Source organism: Xenopus laevis, chromosome 1S, assembly GCF_017654675.1.
Source record: "Xenopus laevis strain J_2021 chromosome 1S, Xenopus_laevis_v10.1, whole genome shotgun sequence".
NCBI classification, from domain to species: domain Eukaryota; kingdom Metazoa; phylum Chordata; class Amphibia; order Anura; family Pipidae; genus Xenopus; species Xenopus laevis.
In genome coordinates, this window is record NC_054372.1 from 164,458,356 (window position 1) to 164,474,481 (window position 16,126).

Here is a 16,126-nt window from a genome sequence, read left to right on the forward strand (position 1 = left end):
TCTGCTGGGGGCACTAAAATTAATTTGCTATGGGGCCCAGTAACATCTAGTCACACTACTAACCAGGGCTGCCACCTCAGGGCCTCTACATACCCCCAGGGGGCCCCACCCAGGGGCGTTTGGTGAGCATTTTGCCTCAGACGACTGCTCCCCAGAAGTTACCAGGGGCGGCAAAAAGCTGCTCCTGGTAACTTTAAGAGACAAATTTCCAGTTATTAGGGCTATTCCACACGGGGAGATAGCGACGCGTTTGCGGTCGCGGCGACAAAGCGCCGCGACCGGCGCAGGCGACAGTTTTGTATGGGCGCCTATGTAAAAACGCCTGTGCTAACCACACGAGGCGATGCGCTTTTCAACAGTCGCCTGAAAATGCCTCGCCAGGCTTTTTCAGGCGACTGTCTATCTCCCCGTGTGGACTAGCCCTTAAACGGGAAAATTCGGTTTTTCTAGCAGAGAGAAAAATATTTTGAACTCTGCGCTAGTGATGCACCCCCCATATTTCCTTAAATATATATTCCAGTTTGATAAGATTCTTTAATATGCTACTTAATATATTATAACAACTATAATCTGTTGCATTCATTTTGGGGGTATAGTAAGCGCGGCGGGTGGGGGGCGGCATTTTGAATGCCGCCTCAGGCTGCCCCATCTCAGTCCTCCACGCCTACCTGTTCCCTTGCTGAGAGGTAAGGGAGAGGAGCAATCAGGCAGGTGGCTAGTGTGGGCCCAGTTCAACCCGGAAGATGCAGCCATAAGCATTAATGACATATAACAGTGTTTATAAGTTTCCCGTATACATTAGGGATGTCCAGCGTGTGGCCCTCCAGCAATGCTTACTTTGTAAATTGCTGTTCTGTGGGTTGGTGGGTTCACCGCCATTTTTATATGGAGTCCTTGATTATTTTCTCCAATGCCTGAGGCTCCCCAATCCCTAGTCATGGTGTGCGCTTGCTACAGCCATTTTGTTTTTGGCAAAAGTACGCATCACATCTGAGGGGTTGGGGAGTTGTAGTTCCATCAGTGTCCTGCAGCTTCCCTACCATTCACTTGTCTGTATAACTACAAAAGGCTTCCTGTGTTGGCGGGGCTGGGGCATACTATACAGTTTAGAGGTCATGTCCTTTCTAATACAATTACAGTAATCAAGCTGTATTAAGCTGCAAACCCCATCACATCTGTATAAAGCTGCAGAGCTGGAGCAAAATATCCTGTTGTAAGGACCCCCCCCATTGTATATAAAGCAACCTTGTATAGTCTAGGTGTTTGTTGGCATTTTAATGCAATAAAGGTCAGTGGGTGCAATTATCATCAATATATTTTTATTTAAGAGGCATCAGTGTATTGTGCTGTTCTGCACAGCAGTCGTCATACCCACATGGACTTGTAACAAAATCAATCAATGCAAAATATTGATTAAGGAATATAAAGGGTCAGATGTCAAGATTTATTAATGTAGAAAGGATGGCTTGCATCTAGCTATTAAATGTATAAAGCTTAGGTGCAAAGCTTGTGCTAAGCCTCAGCCTCCCAGCTTTTCTTGAACTACAACATCCATCATCCTCATACCACCACGGGCTCTCTGGGTGGTGTAGTTCTGCCAAACCTGGAGCTCTGTAGTTTGGACATCACTGGTTGGGAGGCCAGGGGTGTAGCGGATATCAGTCTGTGCTATCTCCCACCCTTCCCTGGAAGTCAGGTGAAGGTTTCTTTGTCCTTTATTTTACATCGACTAGTACACAATCACAAGAGGTTGATCCTAGAGGCCCCCTCCAAATTCAATCATGGGATGTGCTGCTGTCCAGCGTTCCAAAACGGAATGTAACCTTAACCAGGCAGGCAGTGTGATAGGCCAAGAGAGGAGGAGAGGGCGGGGCAGAGACTGCCAAAGGCACATCTCCTCCCCAACTAACATTCCTGGGCCTCTTTTCAGACCCACTTGCAAAAATAAAAATCAGGCAGTCCTTAGACTGTGCTCTCTATCCCAAAATCCCGCTGTCCCTGCATTAGTCTGCGCTTTTCAACTGGAACCTAAGCCCTAACCAGAAACATGCCATATGAGTCAATAGATCATTAATAATAGACCATGTTCTCCTCGGCTGAACACACTTTGCTGTGCTGTGCTCATGTTGTTTGGGATTTTATGTAGCATTTTAGTGAGCTGCAATATCCACCATACCTCAAGAGCCCAAATACATACAGTATTAGCACCTGGGGCATTTAGAAAATCCAACAGGAATAATAATTTTTCAGTCCACTCTGAATCCAAGAAGGTCTTTTAGTTACCTATGCATGGATTAGGTTTTTAAATATATTGGATAACATTGACGTTAAAGTCAGTGCCTTGAACTTGCATAAATAACACATAACACAACAACAGTCATACACCCCAGAACTAAAACTCAGCTCCAACATCATGAGCCTCACGCACAGTTGTACACAGGGCTGCCATCAGGGGGGGCACAGGGGGTACTGTTGTACCAGGCCTAAAGAGGGGCCCGGCTGTGCTGCACTTTTCGAAATAGCCAGGCCGCCCTTGACAGCGCTGCAGACCGCGCTGAACCAGCTGAAGTGGGGAAGAGTCAAAGCCACGAAAAAACCCGAAGCCATGAAAGGAAAAAACATTGGTGGCCAGGGCCTTAAAGTTAAGCTTTCCCGAAGCCGCGAAAGGAGCTGAAGTTGACGTTCAGAAGCTGCGAAAAACCCAAAGCTACGAAAGGGGCCGAAGTTGAAGTCCCAAAGCAGTGAAAAGACCCAAAGCCACAAAAGGAGCCGAAGTTGAAGTCCTGAAGCCACGAAATGAGATGAAGTTGAAGTCCTGAAGCTATGAGTTTAGTTCTACTGAACACCAATGTTTTTTTTTTATTTTGTTAAACCCCTAGCCAATGTGTTTTTTTTTTATATTCTCTGGTGCCCCAATGTTTTCTTTTTAATTCGTAGGGGAAGGGGGCTGGCGCCAATGGTTTTTTTTTTTTAAACTTTTATGGGGGGCCCTGGGGCCAACGTTTTTTAAATTTATTTGGGGCCCTTACCACCAATGATTTTTTAAAAACTAAGGGAGCCCTGGTCACCAATTTTAAAGGTGGCCCTGACCATCAGGCTTTTTATAACTTGTGTGTGTGTGTATGGGTGGGGGTTACCTTTTTTAGAGCTTATGTCTGTGTGGTCTTTTAACTGTGGGGTGGGGTGGGCGGGGCCCAGAAAATTTCTAATGGCGGATCTGGTTGTACATACAGTATGCTCTGGCCAAAGCAATGTACTGAGCATTCCTTTGGGTTCTTCTGGATATTGAGGGAACTTCAGCAAAATGCTTGGAACCTTTGTATTCATTGTAACAAATGACATCATTGCAGACTGTATGATCTCATGTATGCACTTGCCTGGTTTCAGATATATTAATATGCTCACTGTACTGGCTGCTTCTTGGTTTGGGCTGCATTCAATGTTTCATCTGTGGTTTCATTTCTATAGTCAGATGCTGAGGACTGCTGTACGGAGTTGAAGTTTAACAAAAGCAGGCTTTGTCATCACTGCATTAGCCCCAAATACAAAGTATTATAAAGTATTTACATATAAATGTAAAGTGTAGTTGTTTAAACAGGCAACCCATTGTGGATATTGCCTTGGAGAGAAGTAGAACTTAACTCCCTATCTTAAACTACGCTATATATTTCAGCTATAACAAAAAAGGAAGAAATAGGTGAAAAAATGAAGCATTAAATTTTCCATTGAAGTTGCGACAGACAGTAGTTACTACAACAAAGGTATCAATATGTCTGCACCTGATAAGCAACTGTCAGTTTAGATTTTGAAATACTGCAGACAGGGGTTCTTGCAGTGCAGAAAATCTAGCTCCTGGTCTTCACTACTTTCCATAAGCCAGTCTATGTGCCCAAATAAATGCCAGCTGTGACTTTTAAGGTGACACTAATATCGGCCTTGCACACCGCAGACACCTTGATGTATCTGATAAAGTACAATCTACATCATTTTCCTAAATAGAAAAGGTTACTTTTGGGCAATGCCATTCAGCTTTTTTCATGTATTGAAAAAAGATGATAATAAAGAAATGTATACTATTATACTTACACGGCCATGTTACACAATGCTTTAGAGAAGATGTTTGTAAATCACCACCTAAGTGGAGCTTACAATCTTCATGTGCACACTCACTTAAATCAATTTAACCAAGACTGAATAATTTGCTCTCTTTTGGAGTGTGAGATAAAACTGTTGCAGATTGATTTACAAAATGTGCAAAGCAACCGTGTTACCCACAGAGACATTGTTCTGACCATAGAATCATTCAGGAGGGCCACTTTTGCATCACAGGAACCCAAAATACCATATGGGTTCTAACAGCGGCCCAAGAAAAGAGCAGTATTTGCTCCAATGCTTTGTGTGGAGGAAAGCTAGGGATATATACTGAATTAGTCATGCAGCAATATGCCGAACTGACTCTCTAATTATTTTGGGTAGTAATATCGGGTGGGATTTATCTTCAGTAGCGTACATTCTCTACTTCTAGTTGTTCTTGAATTTATGTATCTGAACTTGCTCCTTCTTATGTCTAAGAGGCTTCTTTATGTATCTATTCCCTTCTAACTAAAATAGCTGTATCTGAAAGGCTGTTGATTTTTCACAGGGTTTAAGAAGATTATGGATATCCAACTTGGAACTCTTCAGCTGAGGATCTACAGTGCCCAGAATCATTATTCATTTCCTTCAAGTGTCAGTGATGGCAGAAACCCTTTAAAGGGCACCAACACAAGGCAACTTGTGTGGGATCTTGCCTTATACAGGACCTGTTATCCAAAATGCCCGGGACCTGTGGTTTTCCGGATAATGCATCCTTCCGTAATTTGAATCTTCATACTTTAAGTCTACCATCAGATCATATAAATATTAAATAAGCCCAGTAGGCTGGATCTGCTTTCAATAAGGATTAATTATATCTTAGTTGGGATCAAGTTCTAATTACTGTTTTATTATTACAGAGAAAAAGGAAATGGATTGTTTGATTATAATGGAGTCTGTGGGAGAAAGCCTTTCCGTAATTTGGAGTTTTCTGGATAACGGGTTTCTGAATTTTAATGCCACTGTACTCAGGTTCTGGACTTTAATGCCACTCTATTGGCCTCACTGCGCACCGTTTTGCCCTTGACAAGTGTAAAAGAATGCTGCCCAGTAAATCTGCCCATAATATGAGTAGTCAGCACTCCCTCGTCTGTTGTTTTTACAAGTGCATAGAACTGCAGAACTTGTATGAACCTATTCCAAGAATGATAGCTAAACATTCAACAGTTATTTATTGTACAGACTATAAAGTATAACAATGTCACAATATTTCCACATATTTGGCACACAATGCTGTTCCTGAAGTTAATTTCAGTGTGTGTGTGCCCACGCTATGAGGGCATGTCTGTAGAGCATGAGCCAGGCATTTGGGCACCAGTGTATAGCAGTCTGTGATAGGCTGCAAAATAAGCAAATCATATGAGAAGCCATCCAGTGCAAAGGCATCCAACCTGTACAGTGCAAATGCCAGCACTTATGGGTGGTCTTCCCTCTACTTTAACGCTGACAAATTTCTGGCATGCGACAGCTACCTTAAAGTAATATTTCTCCTTGCTAACCAGCACCCAAAGAGCAAGGAAAGGGAAAGCCAGCAGTACTGAGCTACTCTCAATTTTTTTTTTGGTCAAAAATCATATAATAGTGTTCTTTTACTACCGCTTTAGGAATGTGTTGACACCTACCACCTACAATGATTCCTTTTCCTCTTAAGTACAGACCAATATTCATGTGCCAAGTGCATGTTTACTTACCAAATCAAAACATATTTTTCTTAAAAAAAAACAAAAAACGTGTGCCTTTGAGGCATTTTTTCATTTATCACCTGCAGGCTCAGTACAGTAAATAAGGAGAGAGAGAATAGTGTAACAGTTGTATTTGGAACGCTCTATCACTTGTTGCAGTAGCAGGCATGCATTTTTTCACCAAATTAGCTAAGCTGTATATTTTGTAAATTTTTTCTGCCACCACCCAGTATTTAGTAAAGTGAAAAATGGAAATCAAGTTATTTTAGTTCTATGTAGTTTTTACAGATTGATAAAGGCTTCAGTCTGTGCCAAGCAATGTAATTTTTAAGAAGTCAAAATTAATTCCCAATATGCATATGCCTGTGGCCACATCAGCGGTTGTCACATGCAGGGCCACTATCAGGGGGGCACAGGGTGTATTGTTGTATTAGGCCTGGCCTAAAGGGGGTTAATTCAAAAAGTGCAGCACAGCTGTGTCCCCCTTGCGAGTGACAAATTCATGTGCCAAACCGACAAAGTCCTGAACCGCCGAAGTGACAAAGACCCGAAGCCAAGAACGATGCTGAAGCCGCAAAAAGATCTGAAGCCGCAAAAAGACCTGAAGTTGAAGTCCTGAAGCCGAAAAAAAGACCTGAAGACATGATTGGAGCTGAGGCTGAAGCCATGATTGGAGCTGAGGCTGAAGCCATGATTGGAGCTGAAGCTGAAGCAGTGAAAAGACCCAAATTCACGAAAGGAGACAAAGCTGAAGTCCCGAAGCAGCAATAAAACCCAAATCCATGAAAGGAGCCTAAGGTAAGTTCCACTGAACACCAATGTTTTTTTTTATTAAACTCCTGGCCCCCAATGCATTATTTTAATACTGCATAAGCCCCTGGCCACCAACTTTTTTTAAAACTTTTATGGGGGGCCCTGGCCACCAGTGGGTTTTTTTTTTTACTTATAAGGGGGTCCTGACCACCAAGGGCTTTTATAACTTGTGTGTGGCAAGGTTTTACTGTTTTTAGTGCGATGCCTGTGTGGACCTTTTACTGTGGTGTGGAGTGGGCGGGATCTGGGGTGGGGCTTGGGGGCTGGTTTGGGGTGGACCCATAAAATGTTGTTGTATGGGGCTCATTTCTGATGGTGGCCCTGGTCACAGGAGACACATCACAAGCAGGGCCAAAGTTTTTCCCCATTCCTAAATATTTCTCAATTGCTGGCAAGATGGCAATTGGTGTGCTTCGTTTTGCGAAGTCGCCCGAGGAAACTTCGGGGAATTTGGAGAACGAAGCGATCCAAGTGGCGATTTAATCTCCCCGAATCTGAGAGTGTGTCTCTGCCCTAATAGCGCAACAACAGCTGGAGAGCTGAAGGTTGAAGATCCCTGACCTAATTTGTTCAAAGCTCTAGCTGAAAGGGAATGGAATGCTGGGGCAATTTGTATGTTAGGGAGTGGGGGAAGAAGTCTGGAATAAATGGCAAATTGTTGTCATTATTTTATTTCTTACTTAATTTTAAGAGTCATAAGTAATGCCATGCACAGTGACCAAATAGTCAACCAAGTAGTGTGAGCACACTGCAAAAGAGTGTCCGAGAGATAAGTGGTGATGATGAAAACAGATTAGAGGGCTTTGTTATCAGGAAGTGTGAAGTGGCATGTACATGACATGAATGGGCTAATGGTCACTTGAAACTGCCTTAACAATGCCCTTCCCCCAACCTCACACCGGACTGCTGGGAAACTCTTTGCTCTTTGGTGGGGGTGCCATTTAACAATGTCTTGCACATATTTGCCATTATACGTGCTAGTTAAATACAGATTAATGCAGTGCTGCACTTCCAAGGGTTTTATCCCAAGAGAGAATTGCCATGCAGTGTGCAGATTGTTTATCAGATAGATAAGTTTCAGCACTTTTAACAACAATCAGACATTCAAAGCTCTCCAGTTCCAGTAGCCCTGGCCTCTTTACTTTTTGTGCACATTTACACTCTTTAGTAGTAGGATGGCACATTTTCCAGGAATTTAGGAATCATCTATTCATCACTGGTGGGTGTACACGGAAAACCGATTATACAACAAAATCGAATTCACAAATCGTTGAAATGAATAAGCTGTTTGGGACTGTCACAATGTTTCGTAGACTCCCATATTTTTTTCTTTAATGTATTTAGGGATTAAGTCGTGGCTGTTGTGTTCAACACAATTTCAGCTCCCCATGCAGATAACAAAAGACCTGGATCTCTTTGTGAGATGATCAAGCTCCCATGTTTGTGGTCCGAAATGACATGTAGCCAAAAAGCGATCTTTATATAGTTTTACAATTAAAATGAACTGCGTATACGATCATCACAAAAAGAAAAGGTAGATTACCCTTCACAGTTTAAGACCAGAAGGGAAAAAAAAATCTGTTCATCTAAAATAAAAAGAGCAGTCAGTGTCAGCCCAGGGACATGTACTTTATTTTTCCAGTAGAGGTCACTCTTGAGTTATTGGATGCAATGCTTTAATCAATAATCATAATCTAAACTAGACAAGCAAGTGATAAACATTCTGGGTATGTGACTCTGAAACTGTATTATTATGCTGATGATGTATTTATAAACATATATGGAAATAAGTTTTCAGTTCACATTTTGCAAATGCCAGCAATGTGTTTAGTTAAATTAATTTAGTCTACTGTAGAAAATATTACCATTTACATGGTCGGATTTGTACTGAGCTAAGGGTGCCTGTTAATGTCATCCCTGCTCGCTGCTGGCTCTGCAAGGAAAAACAATCTGCTGTTTTTCTTCTCTGAAGTAACACATCTTTACATTATTTTGCTGGCAATATTTTAAGACAATGATCATGTGGCGACATCACGTTTTCTCGTATTCTTGCTAGAGACTGTCAGGAGCAGAATGAAATGGATATATAGCCTGGCAGCATTCAAACACATGCAAGACACATTAATGGATTTGAAAGGGAATGAGTTTTCCTGTTCCGGAAGGCTTGGATGAAGTTCTACCAATATTTCTATTAGTAAGAAGGTCACATTCTGCAAATGCAAAACAGAGCTTGGGCCAGTTTAAAGATGGGGCAGAGAGGGCATTATTTTGGGGCATGAGAGGGGCCCCTTGGAGGGATAAATTGATAAAAGTACATAGGACATGTTATACCATTGTTGAATATGTTTAGTATGTAAACTATGGATGTCCTATATTACATCAATTTCCCTTAGAATAGGAGCCTTCCTGCAGTGCTTAGGCCCTCTGACCTCTAGTTGTGGCCCTACATAAACTGTCTTGAGCATCATTCAGACACTACATCTTCCCTTTGTGGTAACTGTATTTAAGCATAAAGTGATATAGTGAATTATCATATCCTATCATTTAGAATGGCATTTAGCATGGACATAAACAAAGATTAATACAAGTGGTAAAATAAATTCAATAATAATATCAAATACTTACATCATACTTAAGGATTGTGGTGTTGGCAGTCAGTAATGCATGGCTTTGTTTGACCTGGAAGACATAAGGGAGAGTCTTAGGCATGATGGAATAATACATGTACCGATTGCTCTGAAAAGAGTGGCAGGTGGGAAGCTATTAGAAGTTCTCTATAAGACTATAGGTCATCCCCCAGACCCTTTGATTTAACCAAGACCGGGAGGTATGCTCACTCATTCACCAGACCTCAAAGGACTTCAGAGCAGCTATATAAGCTTTCTCAAGGGGATGTAATCCAAATTCCATTAGCACCTGGTACATAGCCTTTCTGCCCCAGTAAGTGATGCTCATATCTCCCTTCCATTTCTTGTGCAACACCATTATCTCAGTTAAATGTATTTTGTAGCTCTGGAGAAGCTATAGTGAGCATCGTACCTTTACTGAACCCTAAAATGTAAAATTGAATATATACCGTCATATATTTCAAGGGAAAAAAGAATCAATAGACAAGACAAAATCACTTCCAAATTCAGAAATAATTCAGACAGTTATTTAACATTCAGGCACTTACAGAAAGGTTAAGTGATAAATTAAGGTTAGCTTAATACAGCCTGCGAGCTTTTAATTAACTTTATTAGATTAGACACGGTGTTAGATTCAGCTTTGTGTCATACTTTTCACAAGCATTTGATGAACTTCTTTAATAAAAATATGCAACTTTTTAGGAAGCCTTCAAATACTACAAACTGTTATAGGTCCGGTAAGTAAGAAACAAGTTGGTGCTAGGGGAGATGGTGAGGAATCCGGAACATTGAGCTGTTGCTGGGGCTGGGAGTAAACTTTGGGGTGCAATAAAATGCTAATGTTCCATGCTGTGTCTGTGCAGGATTTGTACTTCTGTGTCTGCTCACTATATGTACAGTAGCTGCTTAGGCACCAAGCTGTAAAAGTAAGTTCAGAAATTTTAAAGAAAGAAAAGTGTAGAATTTACATTGTATAAATGGCATATCTGTGATGTTTTGTTTATTTTTCAATTTGCAATGACAGGTGTGTATGGATAAGCACATTTAAGCTCCCCCTCCTCCCCCCTGCTCTCATGATGTTTTCCATCTGGAAAAATATGTATCTATTTTTTTAAAAGAAATATTCAAGTCACTTACCAGGAGGAAGAAAGAACAAGCAAACGCGCCTTTAGCCCAGCTGTTCAATGTAATGTGTAGAAGCCCAGTGACAGGTCAGGGAGATGCTGCTTTCGAGTGAGACTATGATCTGCCTGCATTGCATTCGCTTTCCACCCTCTCTTTCTTTCTTTGTGTGAGTGTGTGTGTTCTTTATTCCCCAGCTATAGCAAGAGGAAAATGATGGTACTCGCCTCTGCCAATACTGACACACTTAACAGCACGAGACAAGGGCAGGCTGGCTGCTTATGGATGGCACTCAAATCCTTTTAGCTTAAGGATAGACTTCCATGTTAAATCACAGGCTATTGCATGTTAGAGAGTAGTTTTGATAGAAAACACTTATTATTTTAGTCACGTGGACACTTTAAAAATACTTGTTATTAAAAATAATAATATTGCACAACTATGTTTGCTTGAGCATGTTGTACTTTAAGCCAAATAGGGATGCCCTAACAAAGGGTTATCATATACTGATTCTCCACGTGCGTGGTTAAAGTATAAAATAGGATATATATCAGAAGATAAGATTTATTGTAATTAGTGTTTTCTATTTTTTTACGAAATGACCCAAAGGGGCAGATACACTAAGCCCCGAATTTGCGCTAGTGTCCACTTCGCTCACAGCGTAACACTTCGCCAGCAGTAAATTAGCCCAGACAACGCTAATTCACTAAAATCCGAAGTTGTGTCCAGGGCATCGAACGCTGGCGAAGTTGCGCTAGCATTACTGCACCAAGCGAAGCATTCGCTAATTTGAATACAGCGGGAAGTTAAAGTTCAATGAACGTATATGTTGCAGCAAATACATTAGACCAGAAAACCTTAATAAAATAAAATAAAGTTGTTAGAATGCCCTACACATGAGCCCAGTGTATATGTTAGGAAATGTAGGGGTAAAGCCAGTTACCCCAAAAATAGTTTATGATATTTTTCAGCCTATCACCCTGAAAAAGAAAAAGACGCCAGCATTTTTTGGGACTTAGAAAAATCTTTAACTATTTTTTGAGGAAGTCCTATTTACTCTATTGCACTTCGCCTGGTCTGAGGTGGCGAAGGCAAGTCTGGCACAAGAGGTAAAATCCACATCTTAGTGAATTTGTGTAGTTACGTCCATTCGCCAGAGTGCAAATTCGCCGGGCGTTAGGGAGCGAAGTACCGCTAGAGTCTATCTCCTTCGCTAGCGAAGTTACACCGGCGACCATTAGTAAATCGGCAAAGTACCAAAATGACGTCACGCTGGTGAATTTTCGCCCCATGTGTTAGTCACTTCGCCCTTTAGTAAATTTACCCCTAAGGCTCTTGGCACATAAATGGCTAATTGACTAAAAACAAACACCTTTGTCCACATGCATTAACCCAATGCAATGCAATCACAATAACCTTTTGCTTTCTTTATTCTTACAGTAGTAGAAGGTTAAAGATTAGTAATAGTAGATTATAGCTAATTTCTGATTATTTGCTGTGCATTTTGTAAAGAAGCACCTGTGTGTTTTGGATCATAAATGTTATTTTAGGGAGAACAGTAAGATTCAAACACCTGTCCTTGGTCATGATAGATGCCATGCACACACTTTTGCAGGTAGGCAGGCACTGGATTTGACTCCCAATTTTCCAAGGAACAACTCTTACTGCCATGTATGATGTAGCATTTCCCACTAAAGTAAATGGGAATCAGCCATTGGCATGAATGTCAAAACACATGGCACATTTTTTTGCACTTTCCCCATTGTAAGTGAACATTGTATCATCCTCCATTTCTGTACGTACTCTCAGGCTGATACCTTATAATTCAGTTTAGAGCTGAGTATTACGATAATACTGTATATACAGGAGAAAGGTGAAACGTCCAGTGGCCCCATCTGCATGGCTCTTTCTTTATTTCTTTATTCCACATTCCATTCCATCGGACACCATTTTAGCACTTGTGTCCACACTGCGTGATCTTACTGTGCCACCTTCAAATGTTCATAGCCAGGGATCATTACTACTAATAATGGGGGCTATACAATAATTTACTCTTTCTATGTTTCTTTTCTGAGATAGAGGTGCTTACATTCAGATATTATATTCCAGTCCATATCCTATATTACACATGACCTGTTTCTGAGTGTTTTATCTCTGCCTTTATAATTAGCACAATCATATGGTGTCAACTCATCTGACATGGCCACCTTTCACTTCTATGGCAACCACTTGCAAGTGCTCATCCAAGCCCTGGCGATTAGTAATGGCAAAGTATCACAGGTCATCATTATACATTTTGTTATTCATCTATACATCTTTTGTTGTATATTGATATTATTGAATCATTATTGTTTTGCATTGTGCTTAAATCTACCATAAAACCAAGTGGAATGGATTCCTGTGTTTTGTTGCTAGAAAAAAAAGACTAACATAAACAACCCTGACACCTTGTCCTTACATATCCCTACAGATCCAGCTGTGCTACCGATAGGATATCCAAATAACATACCCTGCTGTGGTCCTGAAGACAGATTTGGGACACTTTAGCACAATGGAAGGCTATGTAAACATTTTTCCTCTACCATCTGTGTACTGCCTTCTGTATCATCTGGTTGCATTCCTTTATCTGGTCTGGTGTTCGCTTTGTGCAGAGTATATACTTTCTATTTAGTTTTTTTAAGGGAGCTAGCACACGGGCAGATTTGGGGAGATTTAGTCGCCTGGCGACTAATCTCCTCTTCTGCGGGGCAAGCATCTCCCTAAAGGAAAGGAAAACAAAGGCCCAGAATAGCTTTAACCTACATGGGTTTCTCTTAGCTCCGATAAGCGCCACCCAACCATACATAAGGGTTTGGCTGTGTTCTGCACCAAGTGCCAGATTGGAAATCAAAATGATGCACAAGTTAGAAGGGAAAACTTATGTGCTTCCCCCGGCCGCCCTTATGAATACAGCTCTGCTGGAAGCCGGCAGCTCTGTATTCATAGGGGTTTTTCTGCTTATTTTTTAAGTGCAAACACCTACAGAAATTGAAAGTGCAGGGCAGGCCAAAAACATTGTGGATGTGCCATTTTTTTTACAAGTCAGAGGAATTAGCATATTTACAAGTGCAAAGCGATACACATTCTGTTTAATAGTTGGCCTTTAAATTTGTCTAGTCAAGTGCATATATTAACCATAATTGTATGGTTTCTCTGTGCATAGTATATACAGACTCAGGTATTTTGCTTTTCAATTTTGTTTTTGCCATTAGTCCCTGCACTATAGAGAATGTTCTCTTATATGTCCAGCTATGTTCATTGTAAGGGAATTCATTACATAAACTTTGGTGGGCAATAAAGAGTATGAGTCTAATAAATAATGTAATATTTAAAAATGTTGATAATCATGTAAATAATTACTTTGATATTATCAGAATATTTGACCAGCTGGTGTATCTCACATCCAGACCATAAAAGAGCAATAACTGTATTGTATAATAAAACATAATAAAACAATAACATTGTATTGAACAACTGTATGCTGTTTTCAACCAGGAATTTCCAATTCAAGACCTCTGGGGAGCTTTGCAATTTAACACACACCTAAATGCTCTGGGTTGGAGGTCAGAATCAGCTGGAAAACCACAGGTATTTTCCATTTTTTTTCTGGCTGAGTACCATCTATTCATTAGAGCAGCAGGCATCTCTCTGGCACTGCGTGAACAACTGGATGTGAAATGTGTATTTTCCTTGTGCAAGTAGCTTGCAGATTATTTCATAGGTTTGTTTCTCAACAACTTTTGGTTGTTAGCTATTATTTTGCTGCTAGGCGATTTCAGCTAGCATCTCTGTGCTGTTTTTTTTAATCAAACTACTTGCTAGGAGGGTATTGAAGGATACAAGTCATTTTGCTGTTGTGCGACCCTATGGGGCCGATTCACTAACTTCGAGTGAAGGATTCGAAGTAAAAAAACTTCGAATTTCGAAGTTTTTTTTGGGCTACTTCGACCATCGAATGGGCTACTTCGACCTTCGACTACGACCTTCAACTACGACTACGATTCGAAGTAAAAATCGTTCGACTATTCGACCATTCGATAGTCGAAGTACTGTCTCTTTAAAAAAAACTTTGACCCCCTAGTTCGGCATCTAAAAGCTACCGAAGTCAATGTTAGCCTATGGGGAAGGTCCCTATAGGCTTGGCTAACTTTTTTTGATCGAAGGATATTCCTTCGATCGTTGGATTTAAATCCTTCGAATCGTTCGAAGGATTTAATCGTTCGATCGAAGGAATAATCCTTCGATCGTTCGATCGAACTATCTGCGCTAAATCCTTCGACTTCGATATTCGAAGTCGAAGGATTTCAGTTTTCAGAGTTCAGTTCAATCCTAGTGGAATATCGAGGGTTAATTAACCCTCGATATTCGACCCTTAGTGAATCGGCCCCTTAGTGTTTCTGACATCACTGGCAATATTAATGCTGTGTATAACAAAAAAACAGAAGATTGGCCATGAATATGTTGTGCAGACCATAATATCACTCGTCGTTGATGAAGAATAGTAAAAGTAGGTTGTGCTTTTCCTTTGTAGTGTAGTATAAGCTTCTCAACAGGCTGCAGACCCCATGCCAGTTGCAAACCTTTATAAATAAGTAGAAACAAATCACACAGAGAGCACAAAGTATCTGATGAGTAAACCATAGCGTTTTTATTGCAGGGATTTCTTTTTTTTTTTTTTCAATTTGACAATTTTTATTGTTTTTCAGAAAACATTTAAGAGAAAGAGAAGAGAGAAGAGAGAAGTGGTGAGTCTCAGAAGGTGAGTAGTGAATAGAGGGGAAGGAACCAAGGGGGGGGGAGGAGGAGGGAAGGGTACCGTTGATTGTCACCCGTAGGGAGGGATTCTGAGCTGCTGAAGATTATTACTTTATGTTGACTTAGAGTTGTTGTTAAGGGTCTTCGGTATCCCAGCCTTAGTGGATCTGAAACTTTAGCTTCCATTGTTTCCAAAGTTCATGGGTGATTTGGTCTGTGCAGACTTGTTTAGAGGTTGTCGCGGCGAATCTTTCATAGACAAGATTAGAGTCAATTAGATTAATTAGATGTGACTTGTTCGGAATTTCTGCGGATTTCCAATGTCTCGGTATCAATAGGCGAGCTGCTGTTAGAATGTGGAAGACTAGTTTTCTGCTCGGCGGCGCTATGTTGTCCAATCCATGATTCAGCAGTGCCATTTCTGGGTTTAAGTGTGTTGTTGAGCCGAAGATTTCCGAGAGTAGTTGATTTACTTCTTGCCAGAAAGGTTTTAAGATGTGGCACGCCCACCATATGTGTAACATATCACCTTTGGCTATGTTACAACGCCAACATCTGTCTGAAACGTTTGGGAACATTTTGCCGAGTATCGACGGTGTTTTATACCATCTGTAGATTATTTTCTTGTTGTTTTCTATATGGTTTGTACACTTGGTATACTTAGAAGCTATATTCGTTAAGCTGGCCCATTGCGTCGTTGTAAGTTCGAGATGGAGGTCCCTTTCCCAATGTTGGATGTGCAGTGGTTTTGTTTCGCCTAAGTCTGGTAAAATCATTTTGTAAACACTGGATAGGGCTTTCTTTTTGCCTGCTCTGAGGAAGCATAGATGCTCAAAGCGTGTTTGTGGTCTCGATAAGCTACTCATATACGGATGCAGATAGTGTCTTAATTGCAGGTATTTGTAGAAGTCTTGTTTGGGCAAGTCAAACTCCATCTGCAGCTCAGTAAATGAT

At 40.9% G+C, this 16,126-nt stretch overlaps 1 protein-coding gene across 2 annotated transcripts in view; it reads right to left on the reverse strand.

Moving 5' to 3' along the window:
- The window catches only part of rgmb.S (repulsive guidance molecule BMP co-receptor b S homeolog), a 77,259-nt gene that overhangs the window by 30,670 nt on the left and 30,463 nt on the right, over positions 1 to 16,126 (reverse strand). Inside the window, exons 1-2 of one of the 2 annotated variants that reach the window (XM_018244343.2) lie at positions 10,394 to 10,587; positions 9,255 to 9,308 (exon numbers count right to left, since the gene is read on the reverse strand). In XM_018244343.2, the coding sequence (XP_018099832.1) occupies positions 9,255 to 9,259 (5 nt within the window). In that variant the 5' untranslated portion in view covers positions 9,260 to 9,308; positions 10,394 to 10,587. Of the gene's footprint in view, positions 1 to 9,254; positions 9,309 to 10,393; positions 10,588 to 16,126 lie in introns of those variants that run through there. The other variant, XM_041580456.1, reaches the window with a different exon arrangement.